Source organism: Triticum dicoccoides, chromosome 1B, assembly GCF_002162155.2.
Source record: "Triticum dicoccoides isolate Atlit2015 ecotype Zavitan chromosome 1B, WEW_v2.0, whole genome shotgun sequence".
In the NCBI taxonomy this organism is placed as follows: Eukaryota; Viridiplantae; Streptophyta; class Magnoliopsida; order Poales; family Poaceae; genus Triticum; species Triticum dicoccoides.
The window spans coordinates 709761847-709779469 of record NC_041381.1 but is presented as its reverse complement, the minus strand read 5'-3'; the positions used below and the strand labels follow the sequence as shown (position 1 = coordinate 709779469).

The 17623-nt window shown below is 44.6% G+C and overlaps 1 protein-coding gene across 1 annotated transcript; it reads left to right on the top strand.

Annotated features, from left to right (window-relative positions):
- Positions 1 to 316: 316 nt before the first annotated feature.
- Positions 317 to 1721, top strand: LOC119314287 (alpha carbonic anhydrase 7-like). The gene is made up of 2 exons (XM_037589027.1): positions 317 to 434; positions 590 to 1721. Exons 1-2 carry the CDS (start codon positions 362 to 364, stop codon positions 1363 to 1365), a joined length of 849 nt encoding a protein of 282 aa, XP_037444924.1. The 5' UTR covers positions 317 to 361; the 3' UTR covers positions 1366 to 1721.
- The last annotated feature ends 15902 nt before the right edge of the window (positions 1722 to 17623 follow it).

The window sequence follows — 17623 nt, the reverse complement described above, 5'->3', positions numbered from 1 at the left end:
ATGTCATCTGTTTGATGTGGCAAAATGGATGGTAAGAAAGACGTTTGAACTATGTTACTTTGTGTCACACGTGTGGCACTTTATCATTTGGGTTGATTTTATATAATTTACTACTACTAGTAGTATTCTGGTTTGGTGATTATTATTTTGAAAATAGACAAGTTTGACTATCGTCTATTTTTGGTCCATCCATACATACATCCATATATAGAAGAAGCAAGCAAGACAAGAGGGGATGAATGGGTGGTCACAAAATGATTTAGCTGTGCCACGCTATATATTGCTCCTTCCCTATTTCCTTCCTCCCTCCCTACCTATTTAAGCCACTTTCCCTCAACAAACACCAATCTAATTCATCGCAATGGCGTCCCAAATGTCGTCGGCATGGACCGCTGTCGTCGTCATCGTCTCGTCCCTCGCCGTCGCTCTCTCTCGTAAGTGAACATTTCTGACCTCTCTTTCCTTCTTAATAATAATAATAATAATAATAATAATAATAATAATAATAATAATAATAATAATAATAATTTGTGGAGTGGAATTGCGATGATGAAGAAATCATCAAGGATTGGATTGGAATGGAATGCAGATGAAGGTGGCGGGCCGAGCTTCGGCTACACGCCGGGGACCCCCGACGGCCCGGAGAATTGGGGCAAGCTGAGCCCGACGTACAAGGCATGCGGCGACGGCAAGGCACAGTCCCCCATCGACATCGTCATCGCCAACGCTGTCCCTAACCCCAACCTCGACACCCTCACCCGCGTCTACGCCCCCTCCAATGCCACCCTCCACAACAACGGCAAGGACATCGTCATGACCTTCGAGCAGGGCGGCGAGCCCGTCATGCCGGGCTCCATCAACGTCACCACCGCCGACGGCACCGTCAAGGAGTTCAAGTTCAAGATGATCCACTGGCACGCGCCGGGGGAGCACACTGTCAACGGCAAGCGCTTCCCGCTGGAGCTCCACATGGTCCACGTCGACGACCAAGACCACAAGGCCGTCATCGGCATCCTCTACGAGATCGGCAACCCCGACCCTTTCTACGACCAGCTGACGGAGAAGCTACGCGAGCTCAAGACGACGCCTACCGTGGCGGCCGGTGTGGTGGAGCTCAAGTCGCTGCAGAAGCGGACGGGGAGCTACTTCCGGTACATGGGGTCGCTCACCACGCCGCCGTGCACGGAGAAGGTGGTGTGGAACATCCTGGGCAAGGGCAGGGAGCTGAGCCAGGAGCAGCTGCAGCTCATCACCGCGCCGCTGCCTCACCAGGACAACAGGCCGCCGCAGCCGCTCAACGGCCGCCAAGTCGCCTTCTACAACCCGCCAAACACCACCATCTCCATCCAATCCCTAGTACAATAAGCAAGACATAGTACATACTCCCTCCTCCGTCCCATAATATAAGAACGTTTTTGACACTATACATATCAAAATGAGTAAACATCTACATACATACCAAAAGGTGTTTGAATACGTACAAAGTTGAAATAAACATACTTACATACTAAAATGGGTATATATATATATATATATATATATATATATATATATATATATATATATATATTAATTTCAATTTTGTAGCAACCGTCCAAATGTACTTTTGGGATGTGCATGCACCACACCACAAGGCAGTCAATGCTATATGTATGTATGTATCTCTACTCCTAATGGACGAGTTGATTGAATAGTCCCATCACTTTCGCCTGGTTTATTTTTTTTTCCGTCTCACATCCCACCATCATATCTCCTCACGTTGGTTTTTTTATCCTCACAATGAAAACTTTCCTAACCTTTTTAAAATTTCCTAACTAGACATGTTACAAACGGGCAAGAAACAATAGCACGTTACCAATCAATAAAATTCAGTAATTCTAAATCATAACTTTCCTAATGCATTGATCTTTGCCTTTTTGTCTCTAATCTCTTCTTCTCTACTCCTAAAAGGGGCAGTTCCTTCCTTTTCACCTCCACGATCGAAGAAACAATCCCCGATTCCCCGATCGAAGGAAATCATCCCTCCATAGATTTTATTTATCCTTTCTTGGAATGAGATCGATCTGCGGGTCATGATTGTTTAGCGATTCTTTCCAACTGTGTACCACCCCTCTCCTTCCTTCTTGCACAAATCATATCTCTTTGTCTCCCTCCTCTCACGTATATCTATCGATCCAATCTGCTCCTTCCCCTCCCTGCTTCTCATCGATCCTCTTCCGGCTGGTCTCGGTTCCGCCTTCCCTTTTCCTCCATGTTGTTGTTGTTGTTGTTGTTGTTGTTGTTGTTGTTGTTGTTTCTCAACTCTCCTTGTAATTAAACTGGTTATATATTAGCTTCATTACCTCCTTTCTGAAAATGATTGTAATACTATTCAATTCATTTCCTACAAAGACAGGAGTTAGAAAATGATATGTGGAGCTCCATTTTTAATCCGCTGCTTTATCTTGTTTTCATGAAATTAAGAGGCAACTTTATATTTATCCTGGCTAGGTTGGTTTATTCAGTTGCTAAAACGAGAATGTACAACTTAGTTATTTTTCTAGATGGCTAGAAAATAGTGGTATCAATAAATCTTATTAGGAATTTCCATCATACTTAATAGACGTACAAACAGTTTGATTTTTTTGTGAAGTACACATTGTTTCCAATGTTTGGATTACTGCCCGTAGATGGGGGGCCTACCCGTTGGTCTTGGAGAAAAAACGAGACATTCTTAACTACTCTTTTTGTAGAACTAATTTGTGCCAATCTTTCATATTTAAACGGAATGCATAACACATTTGTTAATTTTCTAATGTGGCCATTCATGTTTTTATAGGTTTTTTCCTACCTCTTGTAGACCTTCACTTTATGCTAGCTATTTTTATTTTTCTTCTTCTCCTTCCCTGGTCTATGTTTTCTACTCCTCTCTGACGCAATATGGAGGATGTTGGTTTCAAACGCTAGCAGGGCAGCCAGTGCTGAAGTATTTTATACTCCTCTCTAACGCAATATGGAGGATGTTGGTTTTAAACGCTAGCAGGGCAGCCAGTGCTCAAGCAATCAGTGGTTTAGTTAGGTAAATATAACAGAAGTATAAGGTGTTAAGTAGGTGCATTAATTGTTCTACTTCCACATATTCTTTTCCCTTGATTATACGACCATATACAGAATCTCGGGGGTTGTGCCCCAGGGGTAGATAATAGATTCTTATGACACGTTATTACTTACAAGTTGCTAAGGTACTAAATTTTATGATAAGGAGTCCTGTTTATTCAGGTTATGCAAATTGTCAGAAGATTCTGTATTTTGTAGATTCTGGGACCTTGCTTATCCTTTCTCAGGTACAGATTGGGAAGGTATCCGAACACAAATTATTTTCTTGTTGTATAATTAATAACTAGCTTGATTCCGTTTTTTAAATAACTAGCTTGATTGCTTTGGAGGAGGAAGGGTTTATCTTCTAGAAAAACCATTAGTTACTCCAGAAAGTTATTGTTAGCACTAATGAGAAGATTCTCTGCAGTCAAAACTCATCCGTGTTCATGACATTGTTTCTTTGCCTCAATATTTTTTCTTCTTTTCTCCAAATTTTGGAGTCATGTTTGATGAACCAAACTGTGTCAATTATCAGATTTTTTTTTTCAACTCTAACAGTGCTTACATTTCTTGCCTTATAAATATGTTACAGTGAATGAATGTATATACGAGGATTACATCCAAAGAAGGCCCCATGCTTTGTATGTAGGTTACATAACAAAAACCATACGTACTATGTGATTGTTTCATGTAACAACTAATTTTAAAAATTATGCAAATTGTTTCATGGCTTGGGGGTAGGATAATCCAGAAATGGACTTAATATGTTGTTGTGGCTTTATTAAATTGTGGCCGCTTGTCCAATGATTTTCCTTTTTATCTAGCGCAGTGGCTTAGATAATAGAAAACACAACAATTCTATGAATCTGGCACTTTTGACAGTGTTACTTTCAGCGTCGTGTCTAGCACTGCTTCTGAATTCCAAAAAGAAGCTTTCATCAGTTATGTTGTATCATAATATTTTATGCACTAATAGAGTGTATCGACTAAGAATTGACAGTACATCAGACTGTTGTACTTACAATTGCCTCCTTGATAAATTGCTATGCTTATTAATTATTTTACTGGTGTTGTGACTTGTGTGTCCTCCTACTCACAATGCCAAAATGCAAAAGCACAGTAAACTTCTTTTCACGCTGAAATACAGAAGCACAACTTACTCATGAGGTTCTTTTCTCAGAATAGCTCAGGTGAACCAACCATTTAAGTGTAATTGTTTATCTCTGTTACATTTCCTCTATAATCTTTTGATGGCCTTATGTTATGTACGCCACATATTGTGACATTGTTGGCACCATTTTCAATTGGTCTGTTGGTATAACTTTACTTAGTTATGTATAGCTTATAGACTGAATGGTTCGTCTGTGTACCAAGATTGTTGAGATCCATTGTTGTCATTCCGTACGGCGGGTCTATCTTTACCTCGCCTCCTGTCAGATTGACCCATTTGCACCGAAATAAGGGGACCTTAAACGAAGGTCCATAGTCAAGTTCCCATATCTCCTCTATGTAACCATAATATGTGTCCTTTTTTCTATTGTTGTTTGTTGCATCAAAGCGGACACCACTATTTTGGTTGGTGCTCTTATTATCTTGGACGATCGTGTAAAATGTATTCCCATTTATCTCGTAACCTTTGAAAGTCAATATAGTCGAAGATGGTGACCTGGCCAACAAGTACAACTCATCTCCAACTGATGGGTCATTCATGAGATGTTTTTGCAACCAACCATCGAAAGTCGCCATGTGTGTACATTTAATCGAGGGGTCAGATTGCCTCGGGTTCTTGGAGCGTACAATATCATGTGTTCCTCGATATACGAAGCCACCAAGGTTGAACTTTGTAAACTGTGTAGTGTGCTTGAGTAAAAGAATGCCCGTCCATACATATTATTGAATCCTTTCCTAGCGTGCCTTTTTCACTCAGTCTCCCCTCATGCCGCGATTGAGGAACACCAATCGGGTTAAGGTCAGAAATAAAGTCAACACAAAACTCAATAACCTCCTCTGTTTCATGGCCCTTGGAGATGCTTCCTTCTGGCCCAGCACAGTTATGAACATATTTCTTTAAGACTACCATGAACCTTTCAAAGGGGAACATATTGTGTAGAAATACAAGACCAAAATGGCAATCTCTTCGACTAGATGAACTAGGACGTGCGTCATAATATTGAAGAAGGATGATGGGAACACCAACTCGAAACTGATAAGACATTCATTCTGTAAACTTGGTAGGATTTCTGGATCGATTACCTTCTGAGAAATTGCATTGAGAAATGCACATAGCTTCACAATGGCTAATCAAACATTTTCCTGTAGAACCCCCTCAATGCAACCGGAAGTAATTGCGCCATAATCACGTGGCAGTCATATAACTTTAGGTTTTGGAATTTTGTTCTCTGCCATGTTTATTATTCCCTTTATATTCGACGAGAAGCCAGACGGGACCTTCATACTGAGCAGACATTCAAAAATGATTTTCTTCTCTTCTTTGGTAAGAGCGTAGCTGGCAGGACCTTCATACTGCTTTGGGTGCATGCCGTCTTTTTCGTTCATACGTTGCTGGTCCTCCCGTGCCTCCGGTGTATCTTTTGTCTTCCCATACACGCCCAAGAAGACTAGCAGGTTCACGCAAAGATTCTTCGTCATGTGCATCACGTCGATTAGAGAGCGGACCTCTAGGACTTTCTGACAGGGTAGATCCCAAAATATAGATTTCTACTTCCACATGGGTGCGTGTCCGTCATCGTCATTCAGAACAAATTGTCCGCCAGAACCCTTTCCAAAGATTACTTTTAAATCCTTAACCATATGAAGTATATGATGACTAGTACGGTGGTCAGGCTTCTTCCGTTGATCTGCCTCACCTTTGAAATGATTTCCTTTCTTTCTTACGGTATGCCTGATCGGAAGAAATCAACGATGTTCCAGGTACACATTCTTCTTACATTTATCCAAATATATACTTTTAGTCTCATCTAAACAGTGCGTGCATGCATTGTATTCCTTGTTTGTCTGTCCTGAAAGGTTACTAAGAGCAGGCCAAACATTGATGGTTACAAACAACAACGCTTGTAGGTCAAATTACTGTTGTTTGTGCTCATCCCACACACATACACCTTTTATATCCCACAATTGTAAAAGTTCTTCAACTAATGGCCCTAGGTACACATCAATGTCATTGTCGGGTTGCTTAGGGTCTTGGATGAGCACTGGCATCATAATGTACTTCCGCTTCATGCACAACCAAGGAGGAAGGTTATAGATACATAGAGTCACAGACCAGGTGCTATGATTGCTGCTCTACTCCCCAAAAGGATTAATACCATCTGTACTTCTACTAAATCATAAGTTCCTTGCGTCATCTGCAAACTCCGGCCACTTTCTCACGATTTTTCTCCAATGCGACCCATCAGTAGGTACTCTCAACATCCGGTCTTTCTTACCCCTTCTTTGTTCCATCTCAACAACTTGGCATGCTCTTTATTTTGGAACAAACATTTCAACCATGGTATTATAGGAGCATACCACATCACCTTGGCAGGAACCCTCTTCCTAAGGTGCTCGCCCTCAACATCACCAGGGTCATCGCGGCTGATCTTATAGCGCAATGCACCGCATCCCCGGCTTGCATTCAAATTCTCGTACTCCTCACCGCGGTAGAGGATGCAGTCATTAGGGCATGCATGTATCTTCTACACCTCTAATCCTATCGGGCAATTCGTTGTGCTTTGGAAGCTTCTTCTTTAACATTTTCAGCAACTTTTCAAATCCCTTGTCAGATACACCATTCTCTGTCTTCCATTGCAACAATTCCAGTGTGGCACCCATCCTTTTCTTGTCATCTTCTCAATTTGGGTACAATAATTTTTTTGTGATCCTCTAACATGCGCTGCAACTTCAACCTCTCAGTTTCACTAGCGCGGTTTCTCTTTGCATCAGCAATGGCCCGACGAAGATCATCATCATGCTCATTTGATGCCTCTTGATCTTCAACTTCTCCCGTTGTAGTATCACTATATTCAGGGAACATAGGATAGTTGTCATCATCCTCTTCTTCTTCATTGTCTTCCATTATAACCCCTTGTTCTGGGTGCTTTGTCCAACAGTTATAGTCGGACATGAAACCGTACTTAAGCAGGTGGTTGTGAATGATTTTCGAGGCTGAGTAATTCATATCATTCTTACAGACACCACATGGACAACACATAAACCATTACGTTTGTTTGCCTCAGCCACACGCAGAAAACTATGCACATCATTAATGAACTAGGGAGAGCGTCGGTCATCGTACATCCATTGCCGGCTCATCTTCATTCCACAACATCAAAAAGACCAAATTAATGCAAGTTCATACATACTTCTCATAAAACAACACACAACTATCTAGATAAAGCATTTAAATGCAACAACAAATACGATTAAAATCCCAACTAAGGTAATAGTTGATCCAACAACATAATGATACCAAGCCTCTTTATTAATGGCATATTTTCTAATTTTTCTAACCTTCAAGCGTATTGCATCCATCTTGATCTTTTGATCATTGGCGACATCGGCAACAAACAACTTCAATTTCATCTTCTCTTCTTTAATTATTTTCGATTTTTCTTTCAAATAATCCTTTTCTTTTTCAACTAAATTTAACTTCTCGACAAGATGGCCAGTCGCAATTTCCGGTTCACATACCTCCTAGATAAAAATATCTATGTTAACTTGATGGGCATAATTATCATAAACACGAAATGAAACAAATAGTTATGAAAGATAATATACCACATCCGAATCATAAACCGGGCGAGGGCCGATGGGGACGGATATCAAAACCATGACACTATACATAACAAACAATCATACAAGTAAGAAAATTATACAAGCAACTATCTAAATCATACAAACAAGATTTTTTTTTACAAAAATGATAAGAACAAGAGCCTCAGCAAGGTGGTCACGGCGACGGGACGGCGTGGGCGGTGAGGACGGGGACGGGAAGACACCAAGTAAACCTCACCTACACATATGCAAACTAAGAAGTTACTTTGAGCTCAAAATGCATATAAATCAAATAACTATACTTATAGAGTATGAAATGAGTTAAACTAGCAATGAGAGATGAAAATACGAAGTTGCTAATCTTTTAGAACCCTTGGATAGATGGAGTGTCTCAAATCTTGGAAAAAATGGAGGATGAGCTCGAGGTAGGGGAAGGAAAACAAAGAGGAGAAATGAGTAAGTCTTGCTCGGGCTCGGGCCAGAAGAAGCAGGGGTTTATATAGGGATGTCTCTAGTCCCGGTTGGTGATACAAACTGGGACTAAAGGTCCACCTCTAGTCCCGGTTGGTGATACCCACCGGGACTAAAGGGGCTCGTAGGGGCCCAGTCTGATGTCAGCCTGCCGCCAACCAATCGGGACTAAAGGTCCTTATTGAACCGGGACTAATGGTGTCCGTGCCCCTGACCGCTACAAGCCCTTGAACCGGGACTAATGATCACATTAAACCCAACCGGGACTAATTTTCTGGGCCAAATAAGGCATGTTTTCTACCAGTGTATACGACTACAAAAGGAATTTTTTTTTGGTATTATATCACATAACTTGGACTGGTGTAGTGGTTACGACTTGCAAGCCCTTGAGTGAGGGCATGGGTCAGTTTGCTAAGTAGACTCACTGCGTATCTATTCTATAGTTTGCTGGTTTAGTTTTATTTTATAGTACTATACGTACACAGGCGCATACCGTCACGGATGAGTGGGCGAATAGGTTTTTTAAATATGACCATCATGTCCTTTGTTATGAAGATGTATGGTTTAATCTCAGCTATCAATATGTTTAAGGGGGTTATATACCAAAGCATGGGTGTTGGGATAATCGAGCAACCTAATTTGTCTTTTTGAAGTAGACTGAACGAGTACGTGCACTCGCCAACTTCACAACTCACAACACGGCTTGTGGAACGGTGCGCCCATCAGCATCACCTTGAACATGGCTTTGAACATGAATGATGTATACCAGCTGGCCTCAACGGCCATGACATTGGGGTATATTTTTTTTGTGAGGTCTAAGCATCGGAAAGAACAACCTTACAACCCAACGGCCCAAACCTGTGAGGCAAACTCATTTAAGAGACTATTCAAAGATTGTCACACAAACGAATACTAGAATCTAATACTTCGTTCCTTGGCAAACCCCTTAATTAAAACGAATACTAGAACCTAATACTTCGTTCCTTGGCAAACCCCTTAATTAAAACGAATACTAGAACCTAATACTTCGTTCCTTGGCAAACCCCTTAATTAACACTCATTTGGCTTACACACCAACAGTGGTGGAGCCGGGGGACAGTTTTAAGATTATGTTATTTCACTAAGCTGTTTGCTTCAAATTTTCAATGAAGCCAATGTGGAAGTTCTCAACCTTGTTCTTGATGATTATTTTAATTAAAACTCATTTGGCTTACACACCAACAGTGGTGGAGCCGGGGGACAGTTTTAAGATTATGTTATTTCACTAAGCTGTTTGCTTCAAATTTTCAATGAAGCCAATGTGGAAGTTTTCAACCTTGTTCTTGATGATTATTTTTTGCACTAGATTATTTTTATCTACTTAGCTTGCCTCCCCTATACTCAAATCCTGGCTCCGCCCCTGCACATCAACATACGGCCTTAAGAGCGGTATCAAATTATTTATTTTTTATGTTCTAATATTTTTGTCCCAACATAGAAAATGATATACCCATGATATCTAGATAAATATATCAGCAACTTTCATGATTTAATCATAATGTTATTCTACCTCCAAAATGATGGAAAATACTCTAAACAGCAATGTTTTCTTACTAAAAAAACTGCAGCGCCAGAATCAGATATTTGGTCGTAGCCTGGAAACCGTAAATAGGAAGTGAACAACAGTGGTTTTGTTGGAAATCTTAGTATACAAGCCCCGACTTTTACCATCGGCTTACTTTGAAATTACGCACTGTTTAATCATTTACATGCACATACAACCAAATCTCCAGAAAAGTGCTTATCATGAATCTCTCCAATCCACCCATCTACTTTCTAATTAATGACTAATTAGGAGCGTGGAATCACTCTTGCATGGCAAGCTCACGAAATGTGGACAGAGCCCATGAATTCTCCTTCCATCCCGGTTAGATGTTGCTTGCCATCTTCCAATTGATGTATTCCCTTGGCTCTTCCGATTAAATTCCCCCAAAGCAATTTGTGTTGTCTGCTGCCCATGAGCTGCTCCGGGCCATATCCTTATCTCCACTTTAGATTTCTCTCTTTTTCTTATTTGTGGCAAGATCAGACACAACCCACGCTGATACAGCAGCAGCGGCAACACCATCCTGCAAGCAGAGGAATTCCTGGTGAAGAACTTTTGTGGCGGCCGTGAGGAACGGCGGAAGACCTAGACGACCCGTGGGTTTGACTTCATGAACTTTTTCAGATCAGAATTATAATCTGGTCCTGCTGATCAATGGCTCTTTATTATAAGACTCGTAGGTGACATGGGCTTTGTCTTTAATCTGAGCCGTTATAATTCGGTCTCGCTGGACTGGATTAGTGCCTCCTAGTTTATCATTAACATGGTAATTTCTAGGACTGATCTACACCGTAATATATAACTCGGCCCCACCAGATTACCGGCTTCTAATTTTTGGTTAACTTGGGAATTTATAGGGAGTCTCTAATTAATGTAGGTATATATAGACAGATTGGTAAATGAAAGCCAAAGTTGTATTAGCCTTGATTTGTTGCCTGCCACACATTGGTGACTGCTTTTGCTAAGTTTCAGTCGCAATGTTGCTTACTTTTGCTTCTGGGGTATGTTCTGTTTTTCTCTGAGGTTTAGTGAAGGTTTGTATGGTGTGGCTAACATCTGAATTTTAACTCATCTGTTAGAGTAGTTAGGGAAAAACTCACCGTTTCACTTTATGTAAGGTAAGATGAATCTGGTTCTTGTGACCAACTCAGGTGTAGGCCAAATCTGTAGCCAGCAAATTGTATTAATTGCTGGTCGATGGATCGTCAGTCAGTCAGTCAGTCATGCTGGTACAACCAGTGAGTCCTTGCCTTGGTGGTTTGTCTATGGCCTACTTAGGTTAGGTAGGATCGGAGTAGCTAACTAGCTTGCTGCTTGCTTGCTTGTAGTACTACGCACCTCATTCGTCCTTGCTTGCTTGCTTGTACTCTTACGCAGGGAGTAGTAATAAGAGCAAGTACAATAAGTCCTAGTCAGCAGGCTATAACCCATTCCATGTCATCAAAATCCTATTTAAAAAAAAAGAGAAAGGAGGAAAGAGAAGGAGGCGGGCGCTTCACTTGCAGCCGGCTGAAGCGCTAGAAACAAGAAAAAGTAGCTCCCATGCAGCCATGTGAAAGCTAAAGCGCAGACTTTTCATCCTCTCCCCCAATCACGTGGCCTTCCTTGCCTCCCTTTGCATGCAAGTAATAAGTGCTATAGTTATTCTAAGCTATTGTATTAGTGGGCTTTAATGAAGGCTATATGTGACATGGCCTTGCTATATAGCCAGCAGCGGGCTCTCTTAGGCTGGTCATAGTGGGGAGTAACTTAGACTAGTAACATACATATGTTACTAGTCTATGTTACTACCTTCATAGTGGGTAGTGTCATAGGTGTGGTAACATAGTTGTCTTCATTTATTACTTTGTAGACTCATTATGCATTGGAAACCGCTATGTGATGGTAACATATTATGTTACTCTATTTGCCTCTCTCCTCATTAACTACTTGCCACATCACCATTTTTGCTTATGTGGCATCTATGTTACTACCTATGTTACTCCCACTATGACCAGCCTTATTAAGGGCATCTCCAATGGTTGTAAGATAGTTGTTGGTAGACTTTGCCACATGGGATTTTTGGTGATGTGTCATACAATAAATGAGGAAAGAGAGGAAGGTTGTATGTACATGAACCAACACTCCTTGCACAAGCTTCAATGTAGAATGAGAGAGCACCTTATTTATTATCTCACATCCTATTGAGCAAACTAGATACAACCTATTGAAGTTGTTGTATGTTAAGGTGTTGGTTGATGAGATGGCATATTTTACCAACAAGCTAACATACAAACTGTTGGAGATACCCTAACCATGCTCTAAGTAAGAAAGTAAAGATGGATGGATGCTATCATGCATGCATGCATGCGCAGTGCTATCGTGGATCTCTATCAATTTCTTTTTTGTTTTGTCTGTCACGACTCACGAGCGAGCTACCGATCCACCAAGACCAACACCCCTCTCTCTCTCTCTCACACACACACACACACACACACACACAATGGTAGCTAGAATCTTCTTTAAGTATCATGGCATGCTACCCGCACAGAGCTCTAAAAATGCAATGCGATGCAGTCCATTGATTTCTAGAGTGCTTTGCCCCTCTAGAAAAAGATTCAGGTAGAGGGCTTTGCCCCTCCCCCGGTGACCTTCAAAAAAAAAAATGCAATGCGCGCAGTCCATTGATTTCTAGAGTGCATGCATCATAGATTTATAAATTATGAGGTGTCAGTAAATATATCCACTAGCTAGTGGTAGTAGGAGTAGAATGGATTATTTATTATGGATGTACGTATGAACCTACCTACAGTACGTACTACTACCTCTGTCCTGGTTTATTAATCCCCTTAGTATTTTGTACCAAACTTTGATCATAGATTTAACTAAAAAATAAAAATGCATGTCACCAAAAACTATATGATTGGATTCGTATTTGAACATAGTTTTTAATAATATTACTTTTTATTAAATGCATCAGCATTTTGTTAGTTAAATCTAAAGCTAAAATTTAGCACAAAATACAAATGGTGCCAGTAAATCAGGATGAAGGTAGCACATAAGAAGTTATGGAGTCATAGCCGAGCAAATGGAATATAGGTAATCCTGGTACATTAATTAATTAATTCTGAACAAACCTTTTCAGCCCACTTCTTTTTAGTCGGCCATGGGACAATTAAGGACCATCCAGGAGTGGAGACGTACGGGTCAAAACCCTCGTGCCTCCAGTCGTATCTCTTCCCCGCCTCTTCTTTCCCCCTCGGCCCCTCCTTCCCGAAGTGATGATGCCTGCGGCTGCGGGCGTCGCTTTTCTCTTGTGGCGCCGCTGTGGGCCTGTGGCCTCTTCCTACCCTCCGGCATTCAAGACAAAAAACCTCTGTCCGGTTGGGCACACGATGGCGGCGGGGGATTTGCATCGTGACCCTCTTGGTATGCCTTTAATGAGTCTGGGTGTATCTCTGTTGCGATGGCATGCCTCATGTGCTTCTTCGGGCGTTAGGCTGGTCATAATGGGCAAGAACATAAGCTAGTAACTTACACACTTTCCTAGACTATATTACTACCTTCATAGTGGGTAGAAACATCTATGTGGTGTCATGCAACGATGTATTTATTAGGTTATAGACTCATTGTTTCTTGGAGTGTGTGATGTTCCGGTAACTTAGCTAGTTACCACAAGCACCTCTCTCTTCATTAAATACGTGCCACATAAGCAAAGTTGTATTGGAGTGTGTGATGTTACTCCTAAGTTCCTTCCCACTGTGACCAGCCTTAGCTGAAGACTTTCAGTAATGCTCCCTTGTGTGTGTGTGTGTGTTTAGCACTCTTGGCATGTTTTCTTATTTTGATCAGCTTTTGAGGTTCTCCTCAACACCTTGTATGGTGTAGCCGTGTAGCTTTATTAATATATGATGCAGGGCATAGTGCCTGTTTTGAGAGAACCACGGTTCATGCTTGCTTGGTTATTAGTACATACACACTGGAAAAGTTAATTTTAGAACGTAACAAGAACCTTCTTACTGGCTCCACCATTCTAATTAATTGGGTCATTATTTATGTAACATAGTTTTGCTAAAGTATATCTAGACGTGCCATAAGTATTGCATATCTAAGTCCTATGTCATTGGTCTTACATTGAGATTCGTGTGGGTATTTTCTTTTTCTTTTTCCTTTTCCTCTTTATGCTTGATTCACTCACTTAGATGTGCAATAACTAGAGTACATCTAGATGTGCCCTAAACACACCCTGTATGTAATATCAATAACAATCTTTTAGGGTATACTATATAAACGTTGAACCAAATCAAACTAGGGGCAAACATGTTAGAGTATTGGTAATGATAGGTTAGGATTTGGTAGTAATCTCTTCGATACGATTCCTACCTCATCCCAAGGACACGGCTCCTTTTCCTTCAAGCTTTGCACTCTATATAATACGCCTGGGAGGCTCAGTACAACACACGGAATTACAACAGTTCTCCCCCCTCTAATCCTCTTACACGGTATCAACCGCAATTTTCTAGACCTAGCTCCACCACAACTTTCGCGTGGCCCCACCCTAGGGGGTAAATCTACATGATCTTCGCCGAGGCCTGCAACCCGTAGCGACGGTTTATCCGCCGATCAGGTTGATCTTGTACCATGTAGAGTCACCTAAATCTCCGCTCTCTCTGCAAAGGAGCATGTTCTAGTCAAGGGGAATTTGAAGAAGCTTGCATGTTGCAGCCTTAGGGTATCTCCAATGCCGACCCTCAAACCCCCCGCAACCATCCAGACCACGCTGTCCGGACCGCGGAAGCCATCCAACACAGGCCTCTATCGGCCCGCGGTGCGTTTTCCCCCGCAAACCGGAGACAAGCGTAGGGGAGATTTGCGTGAGTCCGGATATGCGAAACATCGCTCTCCGCCCCCTAGCCCAACCAAAATGAAGGCGGAGCCCGCGATTTTGTAGCATCCCGCATTGTTTCTGCGCCAAAATCGCCCACTCTCTTCTTCCATTCCCCGCCGCTCTCCGCCTAATTCCCGCTCATTTCTCCCACCCTCTCCTTTCTTCTGCCGGCGACGCATGGAACTGTCAAAGATGGAGTTGCCGGAGTTGTCGGAGGATCCGAGCATCACGCCCGCCCGAAAGATTAGCTCGGACATGCAGCCAAATCGTCGCATCAAAGTGAAGGCCGCAAAGGAGGATAAACTCAAGAAGCGGTTGGCCACCGGTGAGCCTAGTGGTGGCGATAGGTGTGGAGGTCATCGCGGATGTAGCGGTTGGCACGGCCATGGCTGATGCCTGTAGATGGGTGCACCGACAGTACAGACAGCGCAGTGGTCGGAGCTTACAAGCCTCCGTACTACTACACCGCCAAGCAGCTTGGAACCCCTGCCGTACGGTGCCTTACATCGTCGACATTAATGTGGCACCACTCTTCTTCGAGTATTCTTTGCCGCCACTCGTTCGGGCACGGGCGGGGAGCAGGTGCGTGCCAACACACTGTTCGCTGCAGTGCCCAGAGCGGGGGAGCCGGCGTATGTCGCGGACAGGGAGATGGTTGACATCATACACGATGGAGGCTGTCGGCGTCCTGGGAACGGGGGTACCCAGACTTGCCCGCCTGCGGCCCAGGGTGTGGCTCCACCAGCGGCCTGGTACGGCCCATCTTCATCAGCAACCACTCAAGACCCTCGCGAGGGGCCAAGCCTCGCGCGGCGGACGATACAAGACCTCCTCAGGGGCAGCCTCGCTAGGCCGGCTCGCGAGGAGCGGAGGTATCAAGGCGGGGGCACCTCGCGAGGTTCGCACGACGTGAGCCATGACGATCGAAGACAGGTGGGCGCCAGCGGGCGTAGAGTACCAGTTTCCTCTTTGGTGCTAAAGAGGCAGGCGCAGGCGAGGAGTCCCGAGGCATCAGGCAAAAGTTTTCATATCGGTGCAACAAGACCAAGACCAGCAGGACGGAGGTCACCGCGGAGCCCACAGCTACATCACCACCAGAACCTTTGGCAAGCGAAGACCACCTTTAGTCGGAATAACTTGTACTAGTTGCCTCCCTTCAAAATTGGCCGTTCTGAGATCCCTTCCCGCCTACATTTGGAAAGAGGACCAGGGCCTCTATAAATAGGACTAGCCACCACCCTAGCAAGGGGACGGATCATTCAGATCACCCTCACACACACAAGCTCACCGAGCTCAAGAACACCTCTCCTCAGGAGTCTGTTCATACCTTGTACTTGTTCATCCTCAGCCTGCAAGGCAATCCACCACACCACACTGGAGTAGGGTATTACACCACAACGGTGGCCCAAACCAGTATAAACCCTCGTGTCTCCTGTTCCTTGGGTTCGGCGAGCTAAGCTTTGAGATCATTGCGAGAGTGAGATAGGAAGAGAGATCTTCTTGCGCACCCCAGTGTTTTAAACCTCAAGGGTTTGCCGGAACCTAGAATCCGACATTTGGCGCGCCAGGTAGGGGTGCGCTGAAGCCTTTCTTTCGTCGATCCACGTTCCACTGCTCCACCGCATCCATGGCTGACGCTCGCCGAGCCCGCCCTGATCGTAGGGCCGCCCTTGCCGTCGTGTCGCTCAGATGGCTCCTGTCGGCGGGCCTCCCCGTTGCTCTCCATCAGCCGCTGCCAACGCCGCCACCGGCCCGACGGCAAACGAGCAACAAGCTTCATCGCTGCACCCCTCTATGCGGCGGGACGGCCGCACCGCCACCCCGTCGCTGACTCCGGCCGGCTCGTTGTCTCACGCTAGTCGCGTGCCCACGGACGCGCAGGCCGCGCTGCTCATGGCACGCGAGCTCCTACGTTACTGCCCGATCGACGACCTCTACAAGGACTGGCTGGACCGCATTACCGAGCTTGTCAGCACTGCTGGGGCCTCCCTCGCACCGTCCCTCTTGCTTCCTCGCCCACCTCCAGCTGCGGGCGACGTAGCTCAAGGAGCGCCTCCACCACCTCTGCATCAAGACGGCGCCCTAGCACTAAGACGCGCGGCCCCGCGGCGTGATCCGCCGCGCCGTGCGCCCACGCACAAAGAAGGAAGTTGCCAACAAGTCCCCCGATCGCAAGAAAACGCTCTTGCGCTCCCAGCATCATAGCGCCAAGACCGAGCGCCGCCCGCAGCAGTGGCGTGTGGATACCAGGATCAGGCTCTGCCTCCTCGACGGGCTCCGGTGACCACGGCGGGCTGTCGTGCCTTCACTCCTGAGCTGCGTAGCGTCGTCTGGCCCGACAAGTTCAAGCCAGACCTGCCTCCGTGCTACGACGGCACTCTCGACCTTGCAGAGTTCTTGCAGCTCTACGAGCTGAGCATCGAGGCGGCCAACGGCGACGAGAAGGTCATGGCGAATTGGTTTTCCATGGCCCTCAAAGATGGTGCGCGCTCGTGGCTCCTGAACTTGCCCGCTGGATCAATCTCCTCCTGGGGTGAGATGCGCGAGCGCTTCGTCGCCAACTTCCAGGGCACTCACGACCGCCCGCCGGCCGCAGGTGACCTACGGCGCATCAAGCAGCAGCCAGGGGAAACTCTGCAGAAGTACATCCAGCGCTTCAACAACGTTCGTCTCAAGATCCCCAAGGTGACAGACGAGGCCATCATCTCAGCATTCTCTGATGGCGTCCGCGACGTCAAGATGAAGGAGGAGCTCTCCATCCAGGAGGAACTATGCACGGCCCTGGAGATGTTCAACATGGCGACCAAGTGCGCAGGAGCTGAGGAGGGGTGCCTCTAATGGCGCACCAA

Coding starts and splice junctions, on each gene's coding strand:
- LOC119314287 (XM_037589027.1), top strand. CDS start 362: ATGGCGTCCCAAATGTCGTCGGCATGGACCGCTGTCGTCGTCATCGTC. Junction 435..589: donor CCTCGCCGTCGCTCTCTCTC/GTAAGTGAACAT, acceptor AATGGAATGCAG/ATGAAGGTGGCGGGCCGAGC.